General features: G+C 43.4%; 2 protein-coding genes across 2 annotated transcripts in view; one reads left to right on the forward strand and one right to left on the reverse strand.

Moving 5' to 3' along the window:
* The window catches only part of LOC147010021 (uncharacterized), an 85,215-nt gene that overhangs the window by 34,239 nt on the left and 24,573 nt on the right, over window positions 1-26,403 (forward strand). The window lies entirely within an intron of this gene.
* Window positions 9,877-26,403, reverse strand: part of LOC147010023 (uncharacterized) — a 73,556-nt gene continuing 57,029 nt past the window's right edge. Inside the window, exons 5-6 of the mRNA XM_085861083.1 lie at window positions 17,225-17,332; window positions 9,877-11,275 (exon numbers count right to left, since the gene is read on the reverse strand). Coding sequence (XP_085717209.1) covers window positions 10,122-11,275; window positions 17,225-17,332 — 1,262 coding nt within the window. The 3' untranslated portion in view covers window positions 9,877-10,121. The remainder of the gene's footprint in view (window positions 11,276-17,224; window positions 17,333-26,403) is intronic.

Here is a 26,403-nt window from a genome sequence, read left to right on the forward strand (position 1 = left end):
AATGTGACAGAAATCAGGAAAATAACCAAATACCAGGATCTGAAAAATGAGGTCAAGAGGACTTGGAGATTGAAGAAAGCTGAAATTGTGCCAGTGATGGTCAGAGCAACAGGAATGATAAAAAAAATTTCAACTTGATCGGATGCATGGTCTGGAATCTAGAATGATTTAATATTTTGAATCTGAGTTCAGGGATTTAATTTAAACTTGGTACAAGTATGTATAATGATGTAATAATGTGGGTAGAGGCATATCTGTTATAATAAGGGGGGAGAAGAGGGGAGGGCAGGGGTGGAGAAGAAAATAAATGTTGTCCATAATCCACAATTCCGTTCACACTAAATGGACTGTTTGATCACAAATTTTGCTTCGATGTTCGAGAACATGACGAATAGACGAGTTTCTGGCATGCAAGAGGGGTGCAGGTGCGAAATGCTTTGTGTCATCTAATGAAGATGCAATTACATCGTGTGTTTTTTAATCGCACCATTGACGGCTGAAATGGACTTTATGCCACGCGCTCATTCCAGGTACATAAGAATGATATGCAGGGTGTCCACATTGAAATTAAACAACTTTGAATCATTACACCTGTTTGTGTATAAATTTTATATGCGATGTGCAAAGTCTACGACACAAATCGTGCAGGACATTGTTCAGCTGAAAGAGCACATCACAGCAGCAGTGGCTTGCATAACCCCTGAGATGTTGGAAAATGTGTGGAGGGAAAAATAAGTACCGTTGTGATTTAGACACCCAGTTTATCATTCTCATGTCCACGGAATGATGTCCGATCGTCTGTTTGTGGTTTATGCTGATTGGCTGTTTGAGGCGAGGTGCAATGTGATTGGCTCCTGGCAAGATTGAATCATGTATCGTATAAGCTTATTAAAAGCTGATATTCAAAATCTGATTACATATTTGACGATCGAAATCTGGAGTGAAATCGAAAAAAAAATTTGGAAAGAGTTTTTTTTTTTTCTAACTTGATATTAAACAACTAGCAAATACAACCTGTCGCTTTGCTGACAGTGGTATGAAGGGGAGGGGTGTGGAGAAAGAAGGGGAGAGAGAGGGGAGGCAGAGAGGATGGAGGGTGGGGTGGGGAGAGGAGGGAGGGGAAGCGAGTAGTGGGTAAAGAAGGGGAGACTGGTGCCAAATGCCATTATAGTAATACAGTTTATGTACATAAACACACACGCATGAAGTAAATAAAAACAACAAACACAAAGATTTACCTTGAAACAGCGTTCTTTGAAAGAGGATTTTATTATAAGTAATTGGTAATCACCAATCCGTCATATTTAACATACACCTCCCGGAGATGCCCAAGATTTCACATATGTCTGAATTGGACAAATGAACACTTTTCTCAGAGTAGGAAGTGCTTGTAAGTTTGATTTTGGAGCTTAAATTTTGTAATTCGTTTTAATTTAAGAGATAGTCGTGGCGAACGCATATGCGGAAATTAAATAAAACAACGAATGCTGACGTCTCTGGGCGTTTATAAGCATTGCAATGTACCCAGCAATTCGTAGCTTTGATGAGCAGCTTGTTCCAAGTCAGGTTGAGGTTTAGCAGGTCAAAAAACATGGCAGCTTCAGCCAAATGTTGCTATTCACTGCGGGAGGGAGGGGTGCATGAGAGAGAGAAAGAAAGACAGAGACAGGTAGAGAGCGAGTCAGAGAGAGAGAGAGAGTCAGAGAGAGGGAGAGAGAGAGAGTCAGAAAGAGAGAGAGAGACACACACACACACACACACACACATACACAGTGACAGAGGTGTGGGAGGAGAGTGCTGCATTTTATAAGGGGGGAGCGAGGAGGGGACACAGTGAGAGAAAAGGGTGGGGGAGAGCAAGAAAAAACAAAACAAAAGAAAGACAGGTGAGGGGTGGAAGTGGGGTTAGCAAAGAGAGTGATATGTGACGCTTAATGATCGAACACAAAAAAAAATTGTCAGAACAGCTGTACACACAACAACACAACAGAGTTTGCAAAGTAATTCGGTGGCACATCTGCAAAAACTTTGATATTCCAGTTCCAGAAAATGTGTGAGAAAATGAACCAGAAGCAATCCTGAAAACATTGAAGTACCTACCGCTCACGTATGACCTGATCCCATCGGGTGTGGACATCGAAAACAAAGCATTGCGACCAGATATCATACTTCGGTGCAAAAAAGAGAAGAAGGAATTGCTAATTGAGGTGTTAATACCGATGATTTTGTACTAACGGTGTAGAAATCAACAAAATGACCGAATACTAAGACCTCAAGCACGAAGTGAAAAGATCCTGGAAGCTGAAGAATGCCAAAGTTGTCCCAGTGATGACGAAGAACTTCATGGGAATGATGAAGACGAACCTCACAGAGATATTAAATACCACCCCTAGGAATATCACTACAAACGAATTACAGTTGGAAGGTGTCCAGGGCTCAGTAATGATCCTGAAGATAGCCCTCGGCACAAAACTTTGAAAACAGAAAACTTCACAACTTGATCCGTGAATCGTGACCCCTTAACGAAATGATGGTAGATACTTTGAGCCCACCTTGCGAGGACTCCATTCCACATTCTGAAACCCCATATGGAGATACCAATCAACGACACACACACACACACACACACACACACACACACACACACACACACACACACACACACACACACACACACACACCCTTTTATTAGTATAAGATAGGCTCCATGGGATGCGAGGTAAAATGGCTCTAAAATTAATTTTTCACTCTTATAAAGGTAATTATTGTATGCGTGATTTTATTTTACACTACCTAAGGACACCAGTAGCGATCTTTTTGGATTTGGATTCTACTTTTCGTGTCAACTTCTGCTGCTCCCGACTCCCTTGAACGTCATTGTGTGTTGTGTGTTCTTGCTCTTCCACGAGCCTGGATGATGTGTAAAACAATAAAACATCCAATATTCTTTTATTCTGCTTATTTATCATTGTTGACGTCTCTCAAGTAGGAACTTCAAAAGCTTTCACTCCTTTGGCTCCAAACAGGAGAACACGAAATATTGTTTACCCTGATATCTTGCATTAATACTTTCAAAAGCTGCAAATTGACTCACTACCGTACTCTACGACTTATCCAACATTGCAGCCAAGAGAAGTGAGCATGAAAATCCGGAAACCCAAGAACTTGAACAATTATTAGATACAGCACCGAGGCAAAAGAGATGGTCAGAACAAGTCTTTGTATCTCATGAGCAGGTCCAGGACAAGCCTTGAATGGAAGTGGGAATGACGGCTGTTGGCAGTGCTGGATTAACCATCAGGCAGACAAGGCATGTGCCTTCGGGCCAGCCAAAAATTATTTTCACAATAAATATTTGTCTTTTTTTGTATTAAATATTTTGTTCTTGAATCAGTTCATCTTTTGTCTGGGGTCCATTTCCATGAGCCCGAGATCTAATTTAAATTTTTCAGGTCATTCTCTAAAATTTCAAAATGTGCTTCAGGGCCAGCCGAGGCTTAATCCGGCACTGGGTGTTGGTGGTGATGGGACTTAAAATGCCTATTTATGTTCCCGTCAATGGTGGAGGGTAGGGTAGGAAGAGGTGGGAGGAGAAGGGGTGAAGTGGGAGTCCAGAGGGATGGTGTAGGAGCAGGTGGGACGAGGTTAGAGTGGTGGGGGTCCAGAGGCAGGGCGAGTGGGATTCTGGAGGGAGGGGGTATGTGGGAGGATGCAGAGTGAGGGGTTGGAGTCCAGAGGGAGGCAGTGGTTGATGGGAGGAAGGAGTGGGAGTCCAGAGGGAGGGTGTAGATGGGATGAGAGAGGGGAAGGGATGGGAGGAGGGACCCGGCAAAACAGGGTACCTTTGCTCATCATAGATAAGTGTGAATCGCCTTATGTATACAGACATCTCCTTCACGCTCCTGATTTGAACATTGACAACATGCTGTGAATCTCAGGCTATGGAAGTATCTGAGACTCATACCACATAAATGGAAGAAATGTACCTCAATAACCCCAACATGGAGGCTGTTTACGTGCTTAACAAGATTCATTCTTGGCAAACTTCGCATGAGCCGCCTGTGTGCAAACAATGCAATACAAAATCTGGTGACATCACGAGAAGTTTCAGCACATTTGAATGTTAAGTTACGGCTGTGGAGTCGGGTGTTTCATATTGCAACTTTTTTGCGCTAGTCAAGTTGACTACCCGTCGTAGCTTTCCAATATGTATAAAAACCCCACTCGCCGATTTTTAGAATTTTCCTCCCAAAAATGGCCGCCGGCGGCCATTTTTATCCAAAATGGCGGCCTTTTTTCGCGTTTTGACACAAATCGACTCCTACACCTGCTAAAATACGTTAATGTTACTTGATATGTGTATGTTTGTAGATGATTATGATTGCTATGTCTGCTCGCAGTCGGGGACGAGACATTAGGCATCCAATATGGTGGAAAAATCTAAAATGGCGTCCAAGATGGCCGATTTTTGGCCACTGGAAAGTTGTTCCCTCCAATGTTGGTTCTAATATGTCTAATTATAGGTTTTTGGGTGTGCTGAATTCGTTTTTATGCTCTAAAATGCAGTATATCTGTCACAGAGACGTCTGCGGGGGTCATGCTCTCGCGTTAAGAAGTAGTTCTTGCAAGTCCGAAAAAGAATTTTGAATATTCTCGCCCTCATTGATATCAGAAAATAACAATTAAATATTCGAAGGTCAAACATGTATTTATTTAACATGTACAGTATATATACATGAATTACTAGTTTACTAATGCCATAATGAATGTTCTAATATGAATTCATGTATGCGTGCCTATCAGCCTCGATAATCAATAATATTGGCCATGGCATGGCATACATGGCTGTAGCGACATTTCAAATTAAAATTTCCATAGTTCAAAAACATCAATGTTCACACTTCACTTCATATAGTTATCTACATTTTCTGAAGAGTGGATTTCGTATATCCAGAATAGTTCTGCCTGTGCCACTCAACCACTTGAAGCAAAGCTTGCCTTTGCTGTTCATCCCTAGTTTTGTCTATAAAATCCGAAATCAACTTGATTCCACGCACTGCAAGGTCGTTAACTACGTGAACATTGTGCACATAGTTTGTGAATTTTTGCTAACCATCACTTTCTGGCCATGTGCTTGCAGGTCACACATCCATTCTACATCTAGTACATCATATCGTTCAAGAAGATTGAATAACCGCCACGAGTCGTCATCTATGAAAATGCTGAGACACAGGTCACTACTCTCATTCTCATCCACGGCCAGAAATTTTGGCTTTCCTGAGCTGAGTTGATCATGAGGTAGTCTAGGTGTCTGATACAACAGTTTTGCCATCGTTTCTCACTCATCTGTGGGCACGTTGGAATCAGCAAGAGGGAAAATTACCAATTGCGGTGTCAAATACCATAGGTGTCGATCATTCCTTCATATATACGCGAAAATGAAGATAACAGCCATGGAATTGCCATGTTTTTATCCATATTGGAAAGCTACGACGGGTAGCCAACTTGACTAGCATAAAAAAGTTGCAATATGAAACACCCTACTGTGGAGCCATAAGTCACACGTACGGTGATGACCACTGCCCAGCAAATGGGAAATCGTACAATTCCTGTCACAAATGTAACCATAACAGCTGAGATTGCACGGAAAGAAATGGGCAAAGCTGGGTCCCTCCCATACCTTCTCCTCCCTCCTCCCATCGCATCCTTTCCCCAACCCTTCCCCTCCCATCACATCCTTTCCCCACCTCTTCCCCTGCCTCCTCCTACCCCACTCCCCTCACTCCAGACTCCCACCACATTCCTTCTGCTCCCTCGAGACTCCCACCACACCCATTCCCCTCCCTCCTCTCACACCACCCCTCCCTCCCCACTTCCTCCTCTCCCACTAATTATTTTCCCTTTAACCTTTGAAACAAAAATGATAGCACATAATTAATCTGTTCTATACAACCAATTTACCCATGCGCTGGTGCTCAACTAAATTTGGCCCGTGCCTCTGTACCATTTTGTGGCTACGCAGTGCGTGCAGTCTCCCTCCTTCCAGGTCTCTGCCTCCTTTTATCTCTCGTGGGTATTTCCTCATTACTCGGTCACCAAATGTAATCCTCAGGAGTAAAACCCTTATCCTCTCCAGCAGGAGTTAAATTTGCATTCCATTCACACCATGCCCTAATTCTCACACACGCTGCCACACATTCCCTAAGACTTTCACCCGTATGGGAGAAACTACGGCACTAGCTCTGCCTTGCTGTACCCAAAATTCTAACTTGTGCCATCCTGCCATCTCTTTACACTAAGTAACATCCCATTTAAACTTTGTCACTCTCTAATCTACGTCCTCACTATTCGTTTCTCCATCCTGTCATGTCAATCAGAGCCTATACCCATCAAGGTGCCAGGCTTCTCCACTAGATCTCGTATGGCCTGAGTGATCCAGGGCAGCACCTTCTCACCGTAAAACGGACTCTATCGGTCTCCATGGACGATGTGAGGGAGGGTACATGGTCTCTTCTTGATTTGAAATACCACATCACAGACATGCGACAGGATAACTCCCAGGCCCTGCCAAGGGGATGTGAGTTTGGGGCATCTGCCCTTTTGCCTTTGGGAATTGAAGAACCAAATTTTGCCTCTGGCGCAAACTCAATCACCTGGCTCCAGTTGTCAGACTTGCGCTTCATCCACACACCCGCTTGCTGGAGTTGGTGGTGTACAAATGCATGGACCCGCTCAATACCTTTCTCCAGCTGTCATGCGTATCCCTCCATCGGCAGCCTGTCGGGATGCTCAGGGAGCTGATCGCAGAGTATGTCGATGGGAGATCTCAACTCCTGCCCATACCTAAGGAGCGTGGGGCTGCACATGGTGGCCCCATGCTGAAAGGTCCTACAGGACATCAGCAGAGACGAGAGAGGTTCGTCACAATGACCCAATTGTCTTGATAGGTGATAAACAATGCCAGGTGTTGCAACAAGGTTCTGTTGAACTTTTCCACCATCCCATCAAACTGGGGTATCAGGAGTGTCAAATTGTGTATAAGAATAATTGCTTTGGGCTTTTGTTTCAGTGAAGTCCATTCGAATGTTTCAGTGAATCATTCAATGTTTTGCGTGAATAAAGTGCGTCCTCCAGTCAGGATTTAAAACCAGCCGATATGATGTTGCTCTCAACCAATCAACGTTGAGGACATTACATTGTAACTTTATCAGTGAGAGTTTGCTGCTTCTTCATCTCATTATGGTTTTATCCTGAGGAGTGCAAATTGAAAAGCTTTGATAATATCTATTTTATTGAAATGCATATTTAAATTTTGTTGTACTAATCAAATGTTTGTTTACATGCATTTACCAATGTTGTTCAAACTTGGCACACAGACAATGAATGACTGCTTACATATTATGCACATAATTTATTTTTCGAGATCAGATCCAACATGGCAGACTGGTGGCCATTTTGTTACTTAAATGTGTCCCCAACCATTTCTCAGACATGTATGGTCCGATTTTATTCAAACTTGGCACAAGCACAGTACATGATGGCATGCACGTGCCCCTCACTTTATTTTGTGATCTGATCAAAGATGGCCGACTGGTAGACTGGCCGCCATTTTAATTGTACATAAATATGGGCTCGCCCTTTAACTCCATCCAGTAAAATTACTAAATCAACGGGGGTTTTGAGATTTTTTTGTCTTTTTAAAAACTTATTCTTCTGGTGCCCAATGCTTCCTGAATGTGTTGTTTCAGTTCATCAACAGATGTCATGTGATGTTCTGCAACCTTCGTTTTGATGTACCCCCACAGAGCATTGTCACAAATGGTCAGGTCAGGACTGCGCAGTGGCCACAAAAGTGTTGGTGAAGACATGCCAATCCAAGGGTTGGGAAAATTTGATGGAGGAAATTTTGTACCTTGTGCAGGTGTTCCATCTTGTCTTAGCAGCGAAAACCATGTCTTGGGACTTATGACTCACCCTATCGAGTAAGGTTGAATGCAATATGTAATAGCTCTTATAAAAGCCTGTCAAAAATGACAGGTTGGAGTTATTTTATGAAACCAAGTGGCTTTTACAGGTACACTATTATAGATTATAACAAGAGCGCAAGAGAGCACAATATACGCCCGAAAAAGTTTCTGTGACACATGCGCGCACGCACACACAATTATATATTCAAACACGTCAATTTATGAAGAACAAGAAGGTATATACAGAATTGTGCTACGACATGGAAAACAGCATCCTGGTTGCCATGGCAACCACTTTAGATGACGAACGTATGTCGCGACACACCGTCTCCACAGTCTGTACCTATGTACCAAATATGAAACGTGAAAGTTGAAAACTTTGGGAGTTAGAGTGCGGACAGGAACGGAGGAACAGACGACCGGTATCACATAATACGCCCCGATATATATATCGGGCATATAAAAAAAATGAAAACCCCTCTTGTGTCTCATTCTCCACCATTTCCACTTTCCTTTGTCAAACATCTCTTCTCAGCCTGTCAGTATCTTCTTGGCTTTTGTTCTCATGCCATTCTCTCTTGCATATCACCTGTGAGGCTCATCTCACAGTTACTTGGTTTTGATCCTGGTTGGTTATTTGTCTTTGCTTCTTCTCTCACACTAATCACTTTCTTATCTCAACAGCACATTCACCCATTGTCTGAAATAAATATTTTTTAGACTTTTAGTGTGTCTGCTATTGTTTAAAATATAGTGTGACCGACAGACACAGAGATAAACACTCTGTTTTATACATTTTTTTTTGTTTAAAAAAAAACATTCCATAAACGTGCTGTTACAAAAATACCGTCTATATGGTTATCAACATATTTGTGTTTAAACATCTTAATTTTTATACTATATGCATTTGCAATTGGCCAAATGGCACATTTACAGGTACTTGTGTGAAATGACAACAAAATATTCAAGGAGACTAGAAGAAAGCGTTATTTTAAAATGCGACAAGTAAAAATGTGATCCTATTTTCTATATCTTCTGGGACGTTTTGTTTCGACGCTACATGCTCATGAGCGTCTCATCAAGTAAGCATGCTGTTACAAAAATACCGTTTATATGGTTATCCACATATTTGTGTTTGAAACATCTTAGTAAACCAATGATTACTCATAACCTAAGTGATGGACTTTTTTCAATATATTTATTGAGGTAGGCCTATTTCATCAAGAAATTCGTTAGAAATATTTTGCCAGTTACAGACTATATTTATATGGTTAACAAGATATTTGTGCTTGAAAAAAAAACCATCTATAAAATGCTATTGTTACCATTGTACACACGGTGGCCCTAACTGTAATACCATATGTATTTGCAATAGGCCTATATGACACATTTACAGGTACTTGTGTGAAATGGCCACAAAATATTCAAGGAGACTGGAAGATATGATGTTTTGAAGCAAGAAGCGTTATTTTAAAACACTACATGTATAAATGTGACCCTATTTTCTTTATCTTCTGTGACTTTTTATTTCGAGGGTACAGCCTCATGAGCGTGCCAAAGTCTGAAGCCTCGGTTAAGCATCAGGTGTGCTTATATCTTCTTTATTTATTAGACATGCTACGGATGTCGAACACTAGTTTTACTCTGCATGCGTGGCACATCATGCGCAGCAAATTTCACCGCCCAACACCTTCTATGTATTGTTATTTAAAAATAAACGTTTCTGTACACCACCATTGAAGCTCGGTTTGCAAGTCACCATCTACAATTCCAAGAGGAGACACAATTACTCTTTTATGGAAAATGTTTTTCAAGTTTTTTTTATCCTTAAAAATAAACCGCAGTGAACACACAGTCATGCTAAAAGATTGGCCTTTAAAATCTGAGTCAAATTGTCCTGATGAAGTGGGACAGGAAAATACACAAATACACATTGTGTTTTATATTGCAAGAAGATAAACAAAGTGACTGTGAAAAGAAAATCAACAATGTAAAAAGTTTTTTATTTTGTTTGCACAGGTGAAGTTCACAGCATTTTGTTTTCCAAAAAGGAAATTTATTCTTGAAGACCAGAATTTATAAATGCATTGGTAAATAAGCATAATAATAATAATAATAATAATAAAAATGAGAAGTGAGCTTTATAACTGCGCGTTAAGAAGTGACGCTGTCATGTCTTTCTGTGGACACCAGTGTGTGGGTCCTCATGTGTACCTGACGACTTGAGCTGTCAATGAATGTTCTATTGCACACGTTGCATTTATATGGCTTCTCACCAGTGTGTGTCCGCATGTGTATCTGGCAACTTGAGTACTGACTGAATGACCTCGTGCAAAAAATGCATTTATACGGTTTCTCTCCTGTGTGAGTTCTCGTGTGTTTCCGGAGGGTTGAGCTGTCACTGAATGTTCCACTGCACACACTACATCTATATGGTTTGTCACCAGTGTGTTTCCGCATGTGTCTCTGGAGACCTGCGTACTGACTGAATGACCTCGTGCACAAAGTGCATTTGTATGGTTTCTCTCCTGTGTGTGTCCTCATGTGTACTCGGCGGTGCGAGAAGCCTCTGAATGTTCTATTGCACACAAAACACGTATATGGCTTCTCACCAGTATGTGTCCGAATGTGTACCTGGCAACTTGAGTGCTGCTTGAATGATTTACTGCAGAAGCTGCAGTTAAACGGTCTTTCCCCAGTATGAGTCCTAAGGTGTGCCCGACGACTTGAGCCGTCACCGAATGTTGCATTGCACACATTGCACTTGTATGGCTTCTCACTTGTGTGTGTCCGCATGTGTATTTGGCGACCTGAATTCTGACTGAATGATTTATTGCACAAACTGCAATTGTATGGTTTCTCTCCAGTGTGAGTCCTCAAATGTGCCCTGTGTGTTGACTTCTGAGTGAACGATTTACTGCAAATAATGCACTTATACGGCTTTTCACCCGTGTGTATCCTCATGTGTGTCCGACAATTATGACTTGATATAAATGATTTACTGCACACGGTGCACTCATATGGCTTCTCACCGGTGTGTGTCCGCAAGTGTTTCTTGCATGTTGACTTCTGTCTAAATGATTTATTGCACAACGTGCATTTATACAGCTTCACCCCAATGTGGGTGCTCATCTGGTCTTCAATGTTACTGACTGATTTATTGCAGCCAAAGCACTGATATGGCTTCTCACATTGGTTGTTATTGGACAGCGCACAGTGACTCTTCTGGTATTGCAGCAAAGATCTCTCGGTGATGGTATGAGCATTCTTGGTGCAGGAAAACATCCTGAACATCGTCGTTGATTTATCTGAAGATCGTTCACAAAAAAAAAGTCAGTAAATGTATCGAAAGGATGTAAAAATGTCATCAACACAATGGTATGGATCTTAAAAACTAAAGGAATAACGAAAATAAAACTTCACTTGGTTATCAATTTATATTTTCAAAGAAGACAATTACATGCCAGTGGGAAACAGGGAGAAAAGTATCTCATATTCTCTTCTCACACTTTCTCCAAAAGGACCGTCTGGCAAACCCGCCTACCAAATTTCTTAATAATTCTCTTCAAGAAGTTCAGTCACTCAAACTCTTGGGTCTTACAATTAGTTATGATTTTTCTTGGGCAAACCAGATTTCTAATTTGGCCTCCAAAGCCAGTTCCCAACTGGGCATCCTCCATCATTCAGTCCTTCCTTGGCACACCTGAACTCTTATCCACCTACAAGGCATTCTTCCGCAGATTCATAGAGTGTTGTTTGCTCTTCTCTCTGGGCTGGAACCTTTGCCTCACACCTTGGAATCTCCTGCGAGGAAGCTGAGTCTTACAGTCCTATCACTTGACCACCGCAGACAGGTCAGTGGTCTCTCTGTCTTATATCCCTTCCTTTCTGGTCTTGTACCCTGTTCTTTCATGCTTTGTCCTCCCCCCTCCCCCCCAGGTTTTTGTCAGGCACATGCAGTCCACCAGTAAGCCTTATTGTGACACCCCCAAAATCTTGAATCACTGCTTGCCTCCACTCATTCGTTCCAATCCTTTCCCACCTGTGGAACCAACTTTCACATTCTCTTCAATCTGATTTTTCCCTCCAGCAATATTCAAGAAACAAAATGATCTCCAAGTATGCAGTTGATATCCCTGAGTATTGAAATAGATTGTTTGCAAAACATCTCTGATGCAATGACAACTTAAATTCTGAATAAGTATCAGCTGTTAAACCCTGTACATGGCAGTCAAAGGGATCACATATTTCTCAAAAGCATTCTGAAACTGATGACAAGCATATCCATAAACATCAAGCAAGTGTGTCAGTTTCCTTTTTCTGATTTTCTTCTTCACACCACTTTTGAATCCAACCTCACATTTCAAATAATATCTGTACAAAAGTTGCAAGAATCACTTTCATTGTGTGGGCCATGAACCCATTGTATTTCTTTTGTTATGTTGGCACAGGTCAGGTCAGGAATGGGAGCATGCATCACAGCAGCATGTCGCTGCGTCCACTTTCCACCGGTATTACAGGGGCCTCGGTCTGGTCATCCCAATCTCCTTGAGAGGCTGATCGACCTGCTGCAAACATGAGGAACATGGTCGGCCCATTGGCCTCCTCCACTCACGAGGCTCCCTCGCTGAGAGAATCTGGTGAGCAGGATCAGCATCAGGAAAACAGCCACATGTCCATATAGCCACAGTTGATGTTCACGGACGACAAATCTCATTTGAGTCTCTCTCAGCAACTGCTCGTTGGACACAAAGTCCGACCAGCAATACCTAAGGATTATCGGAAGAGACCTGGTACCAAAGGAATTAAGTCTCCATCTCAGATCCCTGGTCAGAGTCCAAGTCTCACATCCATAGAGCAAGAATGGAAGCACCAAGGACCGGAAGACTTGGACTTTCGTCCTCCTGCACAGGTACCGGCAATGCCACACTCCGTGGTCCAGTGAATCCATGACTCCCCAGGCCCGACCCAGACGTCTGTTGACCTCTGGCTCACAGCCAGCAAAGACATGAATATCACTGCCAAGGCAAGTGAATCTCTCCGTGACCTCAACATCCTCGCCACAAACAAGTACAGACAGGATAGCAGCATCCAAGATCTCACTGAAAGCCTGGATCTTAGTTTTGACCCAAGAAACCTGTAATTCCAGTGGCTCCGACTCCTCGTTCAGCACCTCGAGGGCCACAAAAGGATATCTTGAGTCTCCGCAAAGATGATTGCATCATCTGTGATATCAAGGTCAGATATCTTGACATTCCCAAACAATGCACTGCATCTTGATCTCTCTGACATCCTTCTCAGAATCCAGTCCATACAAGTGCTGAAAAGTGTGGGGGGCAGAACATACCCCTGATGAACTCCAGCAACAACTGGAAATAAGTCAGAGATGGTATCACCGCATCTCACAGCACTCTCAGTACCAGAGTACAGTTCAGACATCAGTTTGATAAGTTTTGGTGGCACCCCACGAAGACCAAGAATCCTCCAGAGGGCTTCCTGATTCACTGAATCAAACGCTTCACAGAGATCAACATAGGCTGCGAGCACCCCCTGCCGAAACGCTCGCCTGCATTTGGTGAGGACCCGAAGAGCAAGGATACGGTCAAGCGGTGACGTCTTTGGAGTAAAGCCTGACTGCTCTGGACGCTGGTGCTCAAGCAGATGGTGGCGAACCCTATCAAGAATTATCCGAGTAAAGACCTTGCCCTGCACTGAGAGCAGCATCACCCCTCGGTAATTGTTGCAGTCTTGGCGATCACCCTTCCCTTTCCATAGAGGGACAACAAGGCCCACTTCCAGTCAGTTGGGATGATGCCTGTATTCAAGGCAGAGCACAAAACTGCATGCAATGAATTGAGTACAGCATTTCCACCAGCCTTGAGAAGTTCATCACAAATGCCACAGGTCCCAGGAGCTTAAGCCCATTTCAACCGGTTCACTGCAGCCTGTGTATCCACAAACGAAGGTGGACGACAGTTGATTGGAGGGTCAGCAATTGGGATTGTAACACCCCTCACATCCAACTCGACAGCTGGTGGATCAGCCTGGTGCAGCTGCTCAAAGTTACTGGCCCAGCGGGCCTTCACTTCGGACTCCTATCTCAAGAGCCCACCACCCTCTACTCAAACTGCAGTACACCGAGGGACAGACTTGGAGGAGCACAATGCGCGAATTCCCCTGTAAGCAGGTTGAGAACAACTTGACCACAGGTGATGCTATACACCATTACAGATTCCTTGCACATAGGCCTCCTTGTCCGCCCTTAGTGCCCGAACAGTTTTATGCCTCAGCTCCTTGAACAGCTCAGCTCTGCTATTCAGCCTGGCCCTGCAACTCTGGTCAATGGTATCCAGTGTCCCTTGAGAGACAAAATTCCTCTTCGACCTCGGGTGAGCTACAAGACATCTCCTGGCAAAATCAAGGATTATGGTCTTGAAGGCACTCCACAACTATTCAGGAACTCCCAAAGCACCCAGAACCCCATATCTCCACTCAGCCTGTTCGCAAACTCCTCAGCTACCTTCTAATCCTTGAGCTTGCCAGCATCCATCCCAGGCTGGGATGGTACCATTCTCCTGGATTTAAGCTACAACTTCAAAGTTGCTACAACAAGCCTGTGGTCAGTATTGAGGAACTGAGCACTCCGCTAGACCCTGCAGTTCTAGATCATCCTCCAGCGACCATCAACAAGCATTTAGTCAATCTCCTTTGCCACACTGTCAGAATTGGAATACCAAGTCCAGCGATGCGCTTGTGGGCACTGAAACCATGAACCGGCCAACCTAAGTCCATGACTTCTTGCAAAGTCAAGGAATTGAGTGCTATTCTGATTCACAGTTCCAGACCCATGGGGACCAACACATGTCTCATAAACATCCCTATCAGTTCCAGTCGATGCATTGAAATCCCCCAAGACAAGAAGAGTATCTCGCCTGGGGCACTGATCAACCACTGACTCGAGCGTGGCAAAGAATACCTCCTTCACGGTGAGGTCACTCGCCTGAGTTGGAGCATATATGGAGACCAGGGAAATGACACCCAAGGAGTGATGCATCCTTATTCTCATAATACGCTCATTGACTGGTGTTACCTCAATTATCATTGGAGTCAGCTTATTAGACACAGCTGCAGCAACTCCTTGGGCATGGTAACCATCAGAGCTATCAGACCAATAGTTGGTGCAACCACCCACCATGATCTCACCGCAATCCGGTCTCAGAGAGTGCTACAATACCAATGTCCAAATGCCTGAGCTCAGATGATATCAGAGACAGGTGATCATCCTCTCTTCGGGATAGGACATTCCTGGCAACCAACCGAAGGGAGCGCCTCAGGTTAACCCAAGGAGACCGCTGTCTGGCGGACAACACCTCAGCACCACCCCGACACACACTATCACAATCTGGCCCGGGAAGGTTACCCCGTGGTTTCCCTCCTGTCAAAGATTGGGGGTCCTGAAAGCTTTGCCCCTATCCCAGTATCCGGTGAGCTGCCCTTCAGAGGGCAGCTGCTCGGGAGGTACTCCCGCGGAATGGGTTTTCAGATTTTGTAATGATTTTAGAATATTTTGCGGAATGAAGGGTTTTACAGTGGCCGGAGTGCAAATCCTGCCACCAACCTCCTCATAAAAAGTAACCCAACTGCAGGAGGACGTCCGCAAACACAGTTGGGCACAAGATATGGATGGCCGTTGGTTCACAAGGAGCTTCTCTGCCCTTTGACAGGTTTTGTTCTTCATCCTGCGGGGTGTCCATATCATACACCCTCCTCACCAAAAACTTGGTGGGGGAGACGGTTTAGTCACCGACAACCCGACCATGCAACAGATTAGTACAAGTTTACATGGTAACTGCAGCAAGTCACTGATCTAATCTGACCTGACCTGACGCAGGCTTCCCCAAAACCTTGGCACAGTCTTCCCAAACACCAAACACCACACTCCAGATACACATGGCTGCCATTCAGAAAAAATGTCTGTGTGGTAATTGCTTCCTGAACCATCAATAATACACTGCATTGCAAATCGATCTCAGAACAATCCAAACAGTGCTCATCAATTTTTGTAAGGTTTATTGGTTCACGAGCGCCAGCCAGAGTGACCACTATATTCGTTGTCTGTGTGTGTGTCTGTCTGTCTGTGTGTCTGTCTGTCCAGAGCATAAGTCCGTGGACTTTGATCCGATCTTGATGAAACTTGGTTATGTGTTCGATATCAATGTCGAGTTGTGTTTTCCTGGATGAGGGCGTGCTACGCCCACTGTGGGCGGAGCCACGCGCAAAAAATAGCCCTTTTTAGGGGGTAGTCGGATTAAAAAAACTATCTTCTCCTCGGGAATTGACTGAATGGAATGGGTTCTTCGATATTTGAATAGCAAAATGAATTATCTAAAACTTGTCGTTGTCCGATTTTTCATTTTCGTCCCAAGGTCAAAAACTTAGAAAATTGCGAATTTTGACATAAAAATCAGACGACCGCCCAAACTTTGAGAGCTAGAATGACAATATTTTTTATGCATAATATTGAGGTCATTCCCCACTTAAAGTCTTGAAACCATTTTTCTCTATCTCGAACACCTTGCTCGTGGCGCCCCCTTCAAGTTTGTTTTTACGCTGATTTCATCAAAGTATGGATAATCCAAGGAGTGTGAAATGCCATAAAGCCGATATGATGTTATATTGTTCCTGGAATATTCCAGAGGAAGTTTTGCACCAAAGGTCATAATCCTTGACCTTTGACCTTTAAAGGCCACAAAGGTCAAATTGTCAAACTTGTGGGAATCGAACCGTGTTTTTGAACTTCTTCGACGAACTAACTCCAATAAGCTATAGCACGTATCCTTTTTCCTTATTTTAATGTCCACAACATTTTTTGTGACATTTAAAGGTTATGCAAAGGTCAAATTTCGAAAGTTGTTGAACGAAACCGAGTTTTCGACATTTTGCAGCTAATAACCTGTCACCCGTACCACATCATGTTGATCATTTTTATAACTTGGTCAAACATTATCACATTGTCTCATCCTTGACTTCTGAAACAATCTACATCGTCAAATACCGCTCGTGAATCATTGTCATCTTCAGAGTTGTAAAGCAAATTTTTGTGAAAGTTCAACTGTTTATGAACATAAGCCGTGCTTTTTCCTACAACAGGAATGGTTCTCTTGTTCCTGAGACTTCAGAGATCTAAATAGTGTAATAAGATGCAGGAAAGCATCACAAAGAACCATTATTGACAACACAAGCCTCAATGCACTCACCATCTGCAGAGGAAAAATCTTCATTCAGCTCTTCCTTCACGTGGATGCCATTTGAAGTCCGAAGAGCATTACCATGGAGGCATCCTGCTTCTTCTCCACCCGTTTCACCTGCACAAAATCCAATGTTTCCTATTACTCAGGTACTAATATAATTAAAATACCAGCATAACCCGCGCTCTGCGCGACATGTTGGGGTGGGTGTGTTTGAGAAAGGAACTGATGCAGAATATCAGTAGTAATTTTACTTTAATGCAGTAAGTGGAATACGATTTCACTGTTTCAGAACCATTTTATTTACTTTTTTTTTGTACCATGTACCTCATATGGTCTTTGTGATAATGTAAGCCGAATATCACGTTACTCGAGCGCAGAACAAAGTCGAAGATAGCGCGACACGAAACCACAAACTCGGAAATAATATATAAGACATCACGAAGGTCTATATTACTGAGGTATAAATATAATCCAAATCGCTATTACTAAGGTGGACATACACTGCCCAATATAATAATCGGAGTACAACGTCCAAGGTAATGTAATAGGCAAGGCAGACACATGGCCTGTCTGTAGCATCTTTGCCTGTCGGTCTGTTGGCCTTCCTCCCTTTGTTGTTGGGCAGCTCTCCCACCAGTCTCAACTGGGGAAGAGGGTTTGAGAGGATGAATGAAGAGGAGTAGCAGCCAAAATCCAAATCCTATCCAGGTTCCTCCTGATGACCCCATCTTTGCCTGCCTCCTTAGTGACACATGCAACAAAATGACTTACTCTTATCAGTCCCTGCTACATGGCAATCGATTCAACTCGAAACCCACGGACCATGTTACAATTACCACAGCCGAGCGATGGATCCCCCCCCCACACCTTCCATGTAACAGCATTGTACGGAAGTCACAAGGTCAACGCTGTCAGAGGTCTCAGATGACGTTATGAACGAAGACGAAGGGAACGTTCTGAGATGCAAAATCTAAGCCACTAATTCACTGCATGCTCACATGAATCAATTAAGAAATGAAATTCTTTATGAAACACGAAGAGTCAAATTGCCGACAAGATTGCGAGCCCAAATAGATAAATCAACCTTCAACTCAAACCACCCTGACAGAGGGACGCGACATGCCTGGCAGCCCCCGGTGATTGGTCGTTCCTCCAATTATGCGTGAGAGATGTTATTGGGCTTTTAATTATATATACCTACTCGCGAGGTACCCGTGCTAGGCACGGGAGGGAGCCTAACAGCAAACAGACAATGTGGAAATGGCAAATGCGAAACCATCTATTTATCTATACATTACGAAAACTCTCATCTTGTATGAATGTATGTATATGCTGTTCCTGAAATACAGCCAAAACGGTACACGATTGCGCAAAAATTTTCGGCCCACATTACTCACCATTCTCCTGCGGTACAGTATCAAGTTTCGTTCAAATTGGGCAATGAAAAAATTATTAAAAAATCAATTCCCAATTCAGTCAAGTACTTTTCGGGAGAATTTGATCGATGCAATCAACCTCAGCCGTATAGTTTGCTGGAGCTATCTGTTTTTATCTTGCCAAAACGAAGTTTTTGCAAGATATGTTAGTCAGCTTGTATGTTTTTTTTTTGTTGTTTTTTTTTTTGTTTTTTTTTTTTTGTTTGTTTGTTTGTTTGTTTTTGTCTGTAATCACATATAAAAAATTCTGCAGAGCACAGTTATCATTGTAAATTTTTGTAACTTCGCATATCAGAGGCCTATAGAGGTCCCTTTCAGTGCACAAAATTTTGAAGGTCAAGGTCAAAGGTCAAGGTCACTTTGTCGCAAATCAGGGGAGTCGACGAAACCCTTATTTTTTGAGTAATTTTGATCGGATAATCTTCAAACTTCATGGGAATATATTTCATGGTCTGGTGCTCAGCTGATTAATTTTTGGTGGCGATTGGCCTTGACCTTCATGGTTAGCGCCTGAGGTCAAACATATTTGACCCCAAGGTTAAATTTTCAAGTTTTAGGAACCATATCGTGTAGTACCTCAAATTGAACGCCTCGATGAGTGCTTTCTAGATATGTCAAGCTTGAGGCTTTATGACGTCATTTGGTGACGTTATGAGGCAAACGCATATTTCATGGTTACTCTGTAGAACGATTCTCATCGGAATCTCTCGTAGGCAGATATTCCTCAAGGAGTCACTCCTGGTGGATAGCAGCTCTGTTCACCTCAGTGTGACCTTAAAGAAGTCACACGTGGTCACCTTTTGGCAAGATACAAGTCACCCTGCGAGTGACATTGTTTTTATTTTTTTCTTGAAATGATTTATTTTAAAATCTCAAACATTTAGTGTCGACAAAGAACGATTTATTTTTAAACATAAAATAAACATTGCCATTTTGATCTAATACGTCTGTGTTCATTAATAAATAAAATTGTGCTTGGAAGATTACGCACAAGAATTTCTTCGACTTTCTTTTTTAGTTCATCTCTACCAAGATGACCTAATAAAGCCGGACCAAATGTCCGTCCGTCCGACCGTACGTCCGTCAACAATTTTTCTTTCCGATCTTAATGAAACTTAGTATGTGGGTAGAAGTCGATGAGTGTTGCACAACGATATAACTTTTGTCCGGGACGAGGTCACGTAAGTTATAAAAATCGCCATTTTCAAAACCTATCTAGTCTGCCATTCTACAAGATATTCGGCAACTGTTTATTGATTACGATCGTAAAAAATATTATCTTGTATCTAACCGGACAGATTTTTGAATTTCCTTCCCGTTTGATCATCACGTGATCTGGAAGATGGCCAAAAACGCCGATGCGATTCGCAAAGAAGGAAGGAAGGAGAAATGAAATATAAATATAAAACACATTTTTAGCCTTTTATATTTATACATTTTCCGCCGAGGGTGCAAAAGTTTCAAAACCCGAAATGTAAACGTCGGCATTTATTTTCAAAATATAATTTCGTGCGCGGGCGCCAAAATGCCGAGTCACCTTTAACCGAACTGCGCAGTTCGAGCTGCTCAGTAGAACTGCGCAGTAGTCTTCGGTCATAACTGAACATTGAGAACTTGTGGTATTATAGAGATGACCGTCACCCCCACACGGGGGTAATATTTCCGGTTTTATTTTCACATTGACGTGCAATATCAAGTTTCGTTCAAATCGGGCAACGAAAAAAAAATTATTTAAAAATCAATTCCCGATTCAGTCAAATACTCTTCAGGATTATTAATTTGATAAATGCAAACAACGTCAGCAGTATTAGTTCGCTGGAGCTATCTTTTTTCTTTTTTTTTTTGAAATGATTTTTTGTCAACCGCTGTCACAACGGGAACTCAACGGGTTCACGGGTCATCTCGTATCTATCTATAATTCCAGCAATCTCTGTGTGCTGTGTGTGTGTCTGTGACCGCTGTTTCTCGACAAGCACTGGTCCGATCTAATTGAAACTTGCCAGGTATATTGCTGGGGACCTGCGTATGTGCCTTTTCAAGGTTTGATATTAATCGGACAAGTGGTTCCCAAGTTATGGCCATTTATTTACCAAACCAATGACAGGACACGTTGCTGCGTAGGCGTGGCCGATGGGGAAGAGATCCTCAGCTGCGTTCCCCATTACGGGTTACAACATACGGACTTTCTGGATAGCGATGACTTACTGTATTCTAATAATTTCTCGATTTCTTATGCGCATTTATAGATAAACACAATGCTCCAATCCAGTCGTCATTTATGAGAGCGAAGGAACGGCCTGTGTGGTTGCTTGAAAGTTATTTTATTTTATTTTTTTTGCACGTACGGTCACGCACGTACGGGCACGCGAGAGCGAAGGAACGGCCTGTGTGGTTGTTTCTGGCACGCGGTTTGAAAGTTTTTTTTTTTTCACGTATGGCCACGCATATACGGCCACGCACATATGGGCACGCACTAGTATGACTAAAACTCTCATCTTGTATATATGTATGTATGTATGTATGCATGTATGTACCCAAAATACAGCCAAATCAGTACACAATAGTACAAAAAATTTTGGCCCACCTTACTCATCATTCTCCTGTGGTGTGCAGTAACAAGTTTCGTTCAAATCTGGCAACTAAACAATTATTAAAAAATCAATTCCCGATTCAGTCAAGTACTCTTCGGGAGAATTTGATCAATGCAAACAACCTCAGCGGTATAGTTCGTTAGAGCTGTCTTTTTATTTTTTTGAAATGATTTTTTATCAACCGCTGTGTCAACGGAAACCGAACGGGTTCACGGGTCGTCTCGTGAACCAATAAATTCCACATTCCTGTGACACCTTCAGTCAGACGTCAGGCATGGACAACCGGTTCATGAAGGACTTGGGCAGAAAACTTACTGTAGCTGATCCCAACAGAAGTAAGGTGGTTAATATTTCTATGATGTCAATGGTGAAACTGCAAAAGCCAAATTCGTAAATGTCACAGGTAGAAACCCTCACATAATTCCTCCATACATCTTTAAACTCAATCTCTATATTTTCAATCCAAACAGCATCACTCCAATCACAAATTAATACTATGCCATTAATATACAATGTCAAACACTCATGAGGTAAACAAAGATAAACGCCGTTCTTACGTCACAACCAGATAGTGAGCAGTTTCGTAGGGATCAAAACTCAAAATCACAATTGTATTGAGGAATTGATGAAACTTCCCACCCACCTGAGAACAACTGAGAACCTGAGTGAATGCATTTCCACCATACATGTAAGCAGATAAGGTCCCAAGGACGTGGGTTTATATGAGAACAATAGGAATTTGCATCATCTCGTATTGCCACCGGTTGCTGCGTGTTATTCTTCTTTCCCACCCAAATTCCTGTCATGAATCTCACTTATTAAAGAGAACTTGTGTGTGGTCATCAAGAACCAGGAACTCCATATGAATATGGAGAATTGGTGGATAACCCGTTAGTTGGGTAGTTTGAGGTCTGCACAATTAAAGTGCTCTGAAAGTGAATTGCTGACAAAGCTCCGCTCTGCTTTTACTGTTGGTAAATTCTATGTCGGATGCAGTCATGTGGTTTTAACCACAGAATCGTGCTAAAATTATCTGGGGATATGTGAAGTTTCTGCCCTACCCGCCCACCCGCGGAATGGCACGACCGTAAAAATATTATATATATATATATATATATATATATATATATATATATATATATATATATATATATATATATATATATATATATATATATATATATATATACATATATATCTTTCAAAGGTCTTCTGATTAAACATTTGCAGAGGCTTCACATATTAGGTGTAAGCTTAGCAGAGCAAGATCCACCTACTTCCCAATGGCATTGTACTGCAGCCAATACCAGAGAGAGAATCTCAAAATTCTCAATTTTACAGACCAGTCCACCTAGAAGAGGGAACATTCACGGACACTGATAGGTGGAGCCTATGCAAATGTTTCGCCAGAAGGGGCTTTTTAAAATCTAAATTGTTCCTAGCTACTCTCAGAACTGTTTCGGTACCACAATCAGGACAATGTATGGCAGGCATTTCCTGTTGGACAGGATTAATGCATCAATAGCAGGTGTCAAGTCAGGTCAGGTATGTGAGCATGCGCCGGAGCAGTGCATCGCTGGGTTCACTTTCCACCGGTACTCCAGGGTTCTCCGTCTGGCCATCCGGCAGGCTGATGCGTGGCCCATTCCCATCTCCTTGAGATGTCGATCAACCTGCCGCAACCACGAGGCAGGTGGTTGGCCAATTGGCCTCCTCCAATCACGAGACTTCCTCGTTCAGAGAATCTGGTGAGCAGGATCAGTGTCAGGAAAACAAGTTACATGTCCATACAGCCACAGCTGACGCTCACAGATAATGCAGGTAACAAATCTCATTTGAGTCTCTCGCAGCAACTGCTGGTGAGACACAAAGTCTGAACAGCGATAGCCAAGGATTCTCCGAAGAGACCTGGTGCCAAAGGAATTAAGTCTGTCTCAGCTCCCTGGTCAGAGTCCAAGTCCCACATCTGCAGAGCAAGACTGGAAGCACCAAGGACCTGAAGACTCGGACTTTCGTCCTCCTGCACCGGTACCAACAGTGCCACACCCCATGATCCAGTGAATCCATGACTCTCCAGGCCTGACCCAGACATCTGTTGACCTCTGACTCACAGCCAGCAGAGACATGAATATCACGACCAAGGTAAGTGAATCCCTCCGTGACCTCAACATCCTCACAACAAACAGGAACAGACAAGACAGCAGCATCCAATATGTCATCGAAAAGCCTGAAGCTTAGTCTTGACCATGGAAACCCGTAATCCCAGCATCTCCGACTCCTCATTCAGCACTTCGAGGGACCTCAAAAGGATATCCAGTCTCTGCAAAGATGACTCCATCATCTGGAAAATCAAGGTCAGAGATCTTGACATTCCCAAACGATGCACCACAGCTTGATCTCTCCGACATCCTCCCCAGAATCCAGTCCATACAAGCCCTGAAAAGTGTGCGGGCCAGTAATAACTGGAAATAAGTCGGAGATGGTATCACCACATCTCGCAGCACTCTCAGTACCAGAATACAGTTCAGACATCAGTTTGCTCAGTTTTGGTGGCACCCCACAAAGACCAAGAATCCTCCAGAGGGCATCCTGATTCACTGCATCGAACGCTTTACAGATATCAACATACTCCGAAAGAAGCCCGTGCTGAAACTCTCGTCTGCATATGGTAAGGACCCGAAAGGCAAGGATAAGGTCAATCGTTGACATCTTTTGTGTGAAGCCTGACGGCTCTGGGCACTGGTGCTCAAGCAGATGGTGGCGAACCCTGTCAAGAATTATTTGAGCAAAGACCTTGCCTGGCACTGAGAGCAGTGTCACCCCTCGGTTGTTGTTGCAGTCCTGGTGATCACCCTTCCCTTTCCAGAGCCTGTGTACCAGGCAGAGCACAGAACTGCATGCAACGACACGAGTACAGCATTTCCACCAGCCTTGAGAAGTTCAGCATGGATTCCACAGATCCCAGGAGCTTTACCCCATATCAACCGGTTCACCGCAACCTGTGTTTCCACAAACGAAGGTGGGTCACATTTGATTGGAGGGTCAGCAATATGGATAGCAACACCCTTAATAACCACCTCAACAGCTGGTGGATCAGCCTGGTATAGCCACTCAAAGCAACCGGCCCAGAGGGCCTTCACTTCGGACTCCTCCATCGAGAGCCCACCACCTTCCGCTCTAACTGCAGAACACCGAGGGACGGGCTTGGAGGCAATGCACGAATTCCCCTGTAAGCAGGACGAGAATCACATGACCACAGGTGATGCTCTACCCCCTCAAAGATTCCTTCCACAAAGGCCTCCTTGTCCCCCCTCAGTACATATACAGTTTTACGCCTCAGCTCCTTGAACAGCTCAGCTCTGTCATTAAGCCTGGACCTGTGACTCTTGCCAATGATATCCAGTGTCCCTTGAGAGACAAAATTCCTCTTCGCCCTACGGTGAGTTCCAAGACATCTAGCGGCAACATCAAGGATTGTGGTCTTGAAGGCACTCCACAACTCTTCAGGATTCCCCAAAGCACCCAGACCCCCCAAATCCCCACTCAGCCTGTTCACAAACTCCTCAGCTACCCTCTCATCCTTGAGCTTGCCAGCATCCAGCCGAGGCTGGGAAGGTGCCATTCTCCCGGATTTAAGCTGCAACTTCAGAGTTGCTACCGCAAGCCTGTGGTCGGTATTGAGGAACTGAGCACTCCGGTAAATCCTACAGTTCTGGATCATCCTCCAGCGACCATCAACGGGCACATAGTCAATCTCCTTTGCCACACCACCAGTGTTGGAATACCAAGTCCAGCGATGAGCCTGTGGGAAATGAAACCATCAACGAGCCAACCTAAGTCCATGACTTCTTGCAAAGTGAAGGAATTCTGGTTCACAGTTCCAGACACTTGGGGACCAACACATGTCTCATAACCTTCGCTATCAGTTCCTGCTGATGCATTGAAATCCCCCAAGACGAGAAGAGTTTCTTGACCGATCAACCACAGACTCGATCGTGGCATGAAATGCGTCCTTCACGGTGAGATCACTCACCTCAGTCAGAGCATATGCAGAGACCAGGGAAAACGACACCCAAGGAGTGACGAATTTCATAGTCTCATGCACTCGTTGACCGGTGTTACCTTAATTATCATTGTAGTCAGATTATTGGACACAGCTACAGCAACTCCTTGGGCATGGTAACCATCAGAGCGACCAGACTAATAGTAAGTGTAACTACCCGCCATGATCTTGCCACTATCCCGTCTCTGAACCTCAGAGAGTGCTGAAGTACCGCTGTTCAAACGCTTGAGCTCAGATGATAACAGACAGGTGACCATCCTCTCTTCAGGATAGGGCATTCCAGGCACCCACCTGAAGGGACTGCCTCAGGTTACCCAAGGAGACCGCGGTCTGGAGAACTCCTCAGTGCCACCCCGACACACACTACCGAAAATTTACTCAGGAAGGTTACCACATGGTTTTCCTCCTCTCATCAAAGATGGGGTTCCCGAAGGCTTTGCCCCGATCCCGTCATCCGGTGAACTGCCCTGCGGAGGGCAGCTGCACAGGAGATACTGCCGCAAGACGAGAAGAGTTAGGATGTGTGTGTATGATTGACCATGTACTTCAGCCTTTACGATAGTCTTGTTGGACTGTGCACCTTGGCCATGGAGTTAAAGTATAGTCACATGTTCTGTTTAAATGTTTGATTTTTTTTTTCTTTTTTACCTTTCTGTTTGATAAAACTGTGTGAAAAATGTTTGGAAAACAAGAGTGACCGCACTTTGGTCACAAGCTGTGACATAAATGCAATAAAGTGCCACACGCTACACTTTATTTAACATCGTTTTTATGATGCAAGACGTGAATGCAAAAACAGTGACTCTATCATAGTGGTAAACAAAATAGTCCTTGGTTAATATCTTTATGTAACACAACTGTTAACACCCAACCCCCCAGTTAACACTCCGTAATGTTTGGACATACACCCCTCTCCCATTGAGCATTACGTAATCTCTGAACGGCCCCGATGTGTCCACAAATTATGGGCGGACATTTTGCTTTTAGTTTATATTTTAGACCTCTCGTCCACGCTTTTAGTTTACTGGACATTATTTTACGAAGAAGAAATTATTGTACACAAAAGTTGATGGTGAAAACTTTCAAAAAGAACAT

Source organism: Eptatretus burgeri, chromosome 17 (genome assembly GCF_056783735.1).
Source record: "Eptatretus burgeri isolate ZD-2024b chromosome 17, Ebu_testis_v1, whole genome shotgun sequence".
Classification (NCBI taxonomy): Eukaryota; Metazoa; Chordata; class Myxini; order Myxiniformes; family Myxinidae; genus Eptatretus; species Eptatretus burgeri.